The sequence below is a fragment of the Microtus ochrogaster genome, unplaced genomic scaffold (assembly GCF_000317375.1).
Source record: "Microtus ochrogaster isolate Prairie Vole_2 unplaced genomic scaffold, MicOch1.0 UNK103, whole genome shotgun sequence".
NCBI classification, from domain to species: Eukaryota; Metazoa; Chordata; class Mammalia; order Rodentia; family Cricetidae; genus Microtus; species Microtus ochrogaster.
In genome coordinates, this window is record NW_004949201.1 from 1,055,138 (window position 1) to 1,062,987 (window position 7,850).

A 7,850-nucleotide genomic window follows, 5' to 3' on the forward strand; every position below is an offset into this window, starting at 1 on the left:
AGCACAGCCCTGCCCCTGCACCTCCACCCCTGCACCTCCACCCCTGCACTTCCACCCCAGCACAGCCCTGCCCCTGCACCTCCACCCCTGCATGGACTTGAACTCTTAAACTCACGCTCAGTCCAGACTTGGGGCTCTTGTACTTGCTGTACCCCTGCTTGTAAGATTTTCACTCACGTCCACACCCCAGCTCTCACATAGCTGCTGATATCTCCTTTATATTCTACTTCAGGTCAAGCTGCTCTACCCAGCTGGCCCTATTCATGCCCACTTTTCTGACCCTCAGTTCCTCCTGCTTCTGCATGCCGCCTCCCAGTGTTGCTCTCGTAGGAGTGTTCCCTTCCTCTCCGCGCTGTTCTAGTCTCTGCGAGGCTACCCAGTCTCAGACTTCACATCTGCTGTTGCCTCTGCCTGGAAGATGCTGCCATTTACCTCGTGGCATCTTCTTTGTTCTCCAGGCTGCACCTGAGTTCAAGAGCTTGGTTCCAGCTAGCCCCTGCCTCATCTCTGCTCACCGGCTCCGGCCCCTGCCTCGTCTCTGATCACCGGCTCCGGCCCCTGCCTCGTCTCTGATCACCAGCCCCGGCCCCTGCACTCAAGCTCCACCAGCGTCCTTGCTGCTTGCTGCCCACTCGAGCTCATCCCTGCCTCAGGACCTCCTTCCTCCTGGAACGCCTGTCTGTCCACTTTCCCCACCATCTGTTGCATGGCTCGCCTTGGGACAGGCAATAGACTATAATGGACGGAGAAGTACTCCGCAGTTAGCAGAACTACTCTCACAGAGAACACAAAGACTGAGTTCATTCCCAGAACACATGGTGGGCAGCATATTGCCTGTAACTCCAGCCCAGAGGGATCCCTTACCTCTGGGTTCCTCTGGCGCTATGTTCACAACGCATGTCCTCCAGTTAAAAATAATAAAATCATTTTTTAAAGTATGAACTCTGGAGCAAAACATCAGAGTTCCAAAATCTAGCTCATGGGCATCTCAAACTCACTATAGTCTTCTCAGTAACCCACACCTGTGTCTCTGTAGGCGATTTCACCTCTCTGTGTTCCTGCATTTTTTGGCCAGCTAGATCCTGGCATTCCACATGTCATCTTGCTCTAGGAACCACCATCTTTCAGAAGATGCCCAAGTCTACAACTCTGAGGTTTCAGAAGAAAGGCAACCACCGACATCTACTGGGCACCAGGGCAACTTTGAAAGAGCAGGCAGGCATGAGTTCATCAGAGCTCCACAACCACCCAGCCGATGACTGCTGCCGCCCCAGAATGAAGCCTCTCTTACTCCGTCCTTTCTCAGAGGAAAATACAAAGGCTACAGACAGTCCGAGCTGAGAAAAAATGGCGCTGCCTGGCCCTTAATCACAAGATTTTAAAATAAGCCCCTCCCACCGCAACTACAGCCTCTAACCTTTCTGGGAATTCAGAGCGTCCACCCCCTCCACACCTGTTCCCTGCCCAGTGGTGCTCACCATCGCTCTTGCTGGGTACTCTCTGCGCACGGCCACCTCTACACCGTGGGCCACCACCCGCACAGCTCTGGTGTAGCTCACGGTCTGGCTGCCTCGATGTTCATTTTCCACCAGCACCTTAAACTCGGGCAGTGCAGCATCCTGGCCGCACGAGCCCACCAGCAGGTATGCGCAGGTACCCATAAAGTCAAAGCGCTTTCCATCAAAGCTCACGTAGTGCGGGTCTCCGGACGCCTCGCAGCTGGCGAAGTTGTCGGGATAGCAACCCTGAAGGCCGTTCAGCACACGGCAGCGCTCACCAGAAGGACATCCTGATGTGTCTTTGCAGATCACCTTTTGGGTGGACGCGTCACAGGTGCAGCGTTGCCGACATAGGTCATCAGCAAACACTTCCTGACCTGGAGCCAGGGGGCGGCCCTGGTAGATGCAGCCGCAGGATGACTCGGGCACACACTCGCCACCACTGGCCACAAAGCCTGGAAGGCACACGCAGCCCTCCACACATGGGCGCCCAGAGCAGTTGGTCGGTACAGCTTCTGAGTTGCAGGAGGCTGGGCAGGCAGGGCTGCAAGTATCATAGCGGCTGTTGGCTGGGCAGGACAGGGCTGTGGAAGGACAGAAGTTGTGTTGGACAAGGATGGGGCTCCCTCACACAATGCTGCTTCTTCAGAGCTCCCCACCCTTCAGTTAATGGCACTCAAACCCTCTTGATGCAACCAATCAGCAGGCAAATCCCGTGACTTTCACTGTCCGAGCCCACCCAGAATCTGTTTCCACAGCCCACGAACCCCAGCAGCCTCTGCCTGGTTCCCTGGTGCCCTGGTCCCCTGTACCAAATCTGTTCCTCACAGCAGCCAGAGGGACTAGGAATGCAGGATCAGAACATGTACCCCACCCCCAACCTCCCATGGCTCCATCAGAGGTGGGGGAGCAGAGTCCTCCCCAGGCTCACGGGGTTTCCCTCATCATCTCCCTGTTCTCACCCCTCTCACTCCCCTACCTATGCCTGTGTCTTCTCCATCTCAACCTCCAATCACTCTGAACTCTCCCTAGCCACTGATGTGTCTGTCCCAACCTTGGGCTAACTTTGACAAAGCTTGGATGTCGTGGCCAACTTACATCTCTGGCATTGTCCAGCATCAGGCTGAATCACAATCACGACTCAGATATTGAGCAAATACAAGGGGATTCCCAGGCCCTCACCATGGGCTTCCCATCCTGGGTGCTACTTACGGCAGCCTGCGTGTGACCTCCAGTTCCCATCAGGGACACCCAGTTCCGCACAGGCCTGGGCATAAGCAGCAAGGCTCCGACACAGGCTGAGGCGCTCCCCTCCAGTCACACACAGGTCAAACACACAGTCCTCCAGGAAAGGCTTGGGGTCCAGAAACTCATGGCAGGCAGAGAAGGGGCCTGTGGCCAGAGTCAGCAGACCACAGAGCCGGTCTCCCTCATAGTGCTGGGTCTGGCCTGCAGTGCAGGAGGGACAATTGCCATGGCAACCATCATCACACAGGTAGTCCCCATCATCCAGCTTCCAGCTGTTTGCAAATTCCAAGGCATCTGGAGCCTGTACCCCATCAGGTGTAAGGAAGTCATCAGCAGGGTCTCCATTATAGTTGCCACACAGCCCCCACACCTGGTTTTGGAAGCGCGTGGGCAGGCTCACTGTCAGCTGACTATCCCAGTTATAGGTGACCACCAGCCCAAAGTCCAGCTCGATCACGCCTTGTGTTCCACTCTGGTACACACGCAGCTGACCATCACTCAGGGAGGCGGGCAGGCGGGAGCGCTGATTGTCAATCTGCAGAGAGAACGCAGAGGTCAGACCCCTGTGTAGTGTTCCTTCAGCCCTCACCTCCTCCACTCAAGTCCCCAGCTCTAGGCACACAGGGCGCCTTCCTTCCTTCCCTAGGGATGCTGACCCTAGGGAGGCTTGCTCTTGCACCTCTAGTGGCCTGAAGTGTTCTTCCCCAAGATATAGATGCGCATGAAGACCCTGCCTCCCAGCCAATGTCTGCCAGGGGTCCCTGACTCAGTGAGGCCATCCCTGAACCCCTTCCTGTTGTCTCTTCTCTGCTACTTCCCAGTCTCATGGAGTCTAGCCTGCGCCGCAGTGTGCTGGTTCCCCACACTCTCCATCCGTCAGAGCCACTAGAAGGCCACCTCATGGTTTCATCTCCAGTGCCTCCAACAGTGCCTGGCAGGACAGCAGGCTCACTACTAGTGTGAAACCAATGTGAGGAAGGGACCTGGCAGGCCTGGTGGCAGCAAGGGGCAGCTGCAGGGAAGCAGTGAAGCAATTCATGTTCATGCGACAGGGAGCGAGACACGGGATGCTGCAGGTAGAACTAGTCAAGACCAGCAACCGCAATGATGATGATAAATCTCCCGAGGCTGCCAGCTTCATTAAACCCTCACTGTGGCATGTCACTCAGCACGGTAAGATCTCTGTCCAGGGGCAGCTATAACACAGGCACTGGCACGTTCTGCGTGGTGTACAAAGTGGCACACGGTCCTGAATGCCTCCTGTTTGCCATCATTTTTCTCTGGAACACACCTTCGCTTCAGAAGTGTCTCATTTCTGTCCTGCACCTAGCCTCTGCCAACTACTATGAAATAAACTCATTCCCCACCCTGCCCTGTGCTGGAAGAGCTCTGGAGATGGTGCAGAGAGATGAGCATCTGCAAACAATGCCAGCCAGGAGTCACTCTGGGACCAAGGAGGCTCTGGCAGACGGTTGGGGCTGGAATTCTGCCAGCTAAGGAAGGCTCCCCAGAGAGGGGACAGTGAGTCGAGCCTGGAAGGACCAATGAGAGCCCCAGCTACCTGGAGGCGGTAGGAGGCTTGCAAGTGTGAGGCCAGCGGGGAGCCCTCCCCCCCCCCTCAAAAGAAAATGAAGAGAGCCCAAATGTTGCCCAGCGGCACAGCACACAGCTAGCATTTGTAAGGGACAGAGTTCAGTAACAACATTTCAAAACTTCAATATATTTTTTGAAAAAAAAATTTCTGCCTCCCCCCAGCCTCCCGGAGGCTTGCAAGTGTGAGGCCAGCGGGGCCCCCCCCCCCCCGTCTCAAAAGAAAATGAAGAGAGCCCAAATGTTGCCCAGCGGCACAGCACACAGCTAGCATTTGTAAGGGACAGAGTTCAGTAACAACATTTCAAAACTTCAATATATTTTTTGAAAAAAAAATTTCTGCCTCCCCCCAGCCTCCCGGAGGCTTGCAAGTGTGAGGCCAGCGGGGCCCCCCCCCCCCCGTCTCAAAAGAAAATGAAGAGAGCCCAAATGTTGCCCAGCGGCACAGCACACAGCTAGCATTTGTAAGGGACAGAGTTCAGTAACAACATTTCAAAACTTCAATATATTTTTTGAAAAAAAAAAATGACTGACAGAAGTAGTTTCTTGTATGGAGGAGAAAAAAAACCCACCAACAGATAATGTCATATGCAGAAGTGGGAAGTTTCATAGTTTGCCCTTTGATGAAATTCTTTGTGAATCTCTACACCTCTGTAGACTAGTCTGGCCTCAAGCTCACAGAGGTACCTGTCTCTGCCTCCCAAGCACCGGGAGGCACAACTAATCTAGGAGGGAAACATCAAGCCAGTGATATGCAGAGACAATCAGTGAAGACAGAGGGACCGCCCAAGGTGATGAAAGGTCCTCCATCTTAAGGAGATTTTGGTGACACATCTGTGAGGATGCAGGTGAAGTGCACACTTACAGTGTGTGGTTTGGTTTGGAGGGGAGATGTGGGTTACTGTGGATTGAAACTGGGGCTTTCCAGCTGTGGAGGCGCACTTGGCAGGCAGAGGCAGGAGAACCTCTCCGTGAGGTTCAGGCCATCCTGGTCTACACAGTGACCAGGGTTATAGACTAAATAAAAGTTAAACCGAAAACTAGGGCATTACACACGCCGGGCAAGTGCTGTGCACTCAGTCCCTCATTTGTCCACCTGGGCACTGGACCACTGGGCTGTGGTCCCATCTCTCCTTTGCTTTTCATGCACTAAACTGTCCAGGCAGGCCTTGAACTTAGGACCCGCTCCTTGAGTAGCTTGGATTTATCCCATCCCATCAGGCTCAGCTATGAGTTTTAATATACAAAAATTTATCTGGAAATTAAACAAAACTTATTTATACATCACATTCTAGCTAACAATGTATATGTTGAAGTCATTTTGGTGACGTGATCTGATGTCTGTAATTGACTTACAAGGACATAAAGAAATGAGGCTGTCAATCTGACGGGAATGTACAGATGGGTATCTGAGGTAAGCAAAGAATAGTTAAAATGCTTAGAGTCTATGCAGGGGGCTGGTATAAGTGTTCACTGCCTAGACTAAATACCCTGGCTCAAACATATGAAATCTGAAATAATAAAAGGAATCTGACACTTCCTGAGCATTAACACATGGGTTCAGTCCCCACTGCCAGAAAGATTAATAAGATAAAAAAATGTGTGTGCTGAACAGAGTGTGGAAAATCATCCTCAGGCTTTGTGCTAGAAATGTGACGGAACCTAAATGAACTTGTGTTTGCCATCACGATATGTACATGCAAATATTCCAAAAACTTAAAAAGTTCAAAATCTGAAGCATTTTTGGCTTCAAGCATCCCAAACCGGGGACTCTCAACCTGAACAGTGACTAAGGCTTATTTAGAGACCTAACCGTCTCCATGGAGATGGTAGGGCAGGTAGATAGCTGCTGCTTGCTTTCGCCGCACAGCAAAGTATTCACCAGACTCAGCACAGAGACCCTGCAGCCAGCCTGCATGTGCCCCTTCCAGGTGGTACCAGAAGACCTAGCCCTCGTGCCCTGGGAAATCACTGCTGTCCTTCAACCTCCTTCCTCACTTGTCCCTGCTCACCGTACAACGCCACCTCGAGGAGGTCCTACAAGCGTTAAACTCACAATGTACAAGGAAATGGATCCGGCACCAGCGCAGGATCACCAGTGGTGATTATGTCACGCCAGAGATCCCTACTGTTGGACAATTAGATCGCTTCTTTTTCCGTTTCTTTTTTCCCTTTTGCTTTTCCCAATAGCACCCAACTGTTTTCCTCCTGAGCCTTCGCTAAGCGTCCCTGATGTTTCTAGCAGTGGCGCTGGTGAGGGGAGGGTTTTAAGGAACCGCTACTGGTTCTCAAGTCTCACCAGTTCCCTACCGCCTCACCCACCAAAGGCCTTGAGTTTGGGGCCTGACAGGACATGGCCTCCTGGTTTTGATTGGTGACTCGTGGGTATTAAACTTTGAACACTCACCCGGGCGAAGCCAGTTTCTCCTCGAACCAGTGACACAGAGTGGCTGTAGGCATAGACGGTCACCAAGCCCACGTAGGAGACTAGGAGGCTGCCCCGGTGCTCATTCTTGGCCTCCACACTGAAGGCCGGCAGGCTCATGTCCTCTCCAGTCAGCTCAGCAATGGTGTAGGAGCAGGTGCCCATCATGTCATAGCGGCGGCCATCGAAGGTGGTGTAATGGGGATCACCCTGGGCACGGCAGACAGCTGTGGATTCTGCCACACAGCTGGCCTTTCCACTCACCATCTGGCAGCGCTGCCCAGATGTACACCGCATGCCTTGGCAGGAAGTCTCTGCTGTGGAGAGCCGAGCTGGGGAGGGAAGAGTCAGAAACAGAGTTGGAGACGTTCATGAGGTCAGAATTCTGGAGCCCTCCTTCAGTGTGGACTATGGGCAGTTGGCTCATAACCACCCATTTTACAGGCATGGAAACAAAGGTTTGAGGTCTCGTGGAGAGGGATTCTCTGGGTTTCCTGACACCCCAGGGCTTCCTATTTCACGGTTTTTCACAGCTTGGCCCAGAGGAATGGCAGGCGGTGGAGAGGGAGCAGGAGCAGCCATTGGAACATTCAACCGTTCACAGTTCCATTTCCCTTGTCCTGGTCTGCCCATCCGGCTGGAATGGCCAAAGGATAGGAACTGGAAGACAGGGCAGGGCGATGTGGAAAGTGCTTTCTGTGTAAGCAGGGGAACCTGAGTTCTGGTTCCAGCCCCATGAAGAGCTGGGGTGATGGCACTGGGTTAGCTCAGTGAGCGGGAGGGAGCAGGACAGTCAGATCCCGGGGCTGGCTGGTCGGCCAGTTTAGCTGACTGGGAGCTCCCGTTCAGAATCCCAAAAGCAAACAGACAAGATGGTAGGGATGAGAAGAGGACACCTGACATTGACCTCTGGCCTCTACACATGTGTGCTGGGGTATGCATGCCTGCATACACACATGCATGCCCGCGTGTGATACCTGCTTGCACACAGGTACACATGCATGTGTGTATGCAAGTATTTGCCTGGGTGTGCAAACCTGAATGCACACATGCATGCCTGGGTGTGTATACATATAGATACACACATG

The 7,850-nt window shown here is 53.2% G+C and overlaps 1 protein-coding gene across 1 annotated transcript in view; it reads right to left on the minus strand.

Annotated features, from left to right (window-relative positions):
- The window catches only part of Fcgbp (Fc fragment of IgG binding protein), a 75,908-nt gene that overhangs the window by 65,029 nt on the left and 3,029 nt on the right, over positions 1 to 7,850 (minus strand). The window contains exons 3-5 of the mRNA XM_026778069.1: positions 6,745 to 7,094; positions 2,712 to 3,282; positions 1,479 to 2,083 (exon numbers count right to left, since the gene is read on the minus strand). Of these exons, the coding sequence (XP_026633870.1) occupies positions 1,479 to 2,083; positions 2,712 to 3,282; positions 6,745 to 7,094 (1,526 nt within the window). The remainder of the gene's footprint in view (positions 1 to 1,478; positions 2,084 to 2,711; positions 3,283 to 6,744; positions 7,095 to 7,850) is intronic.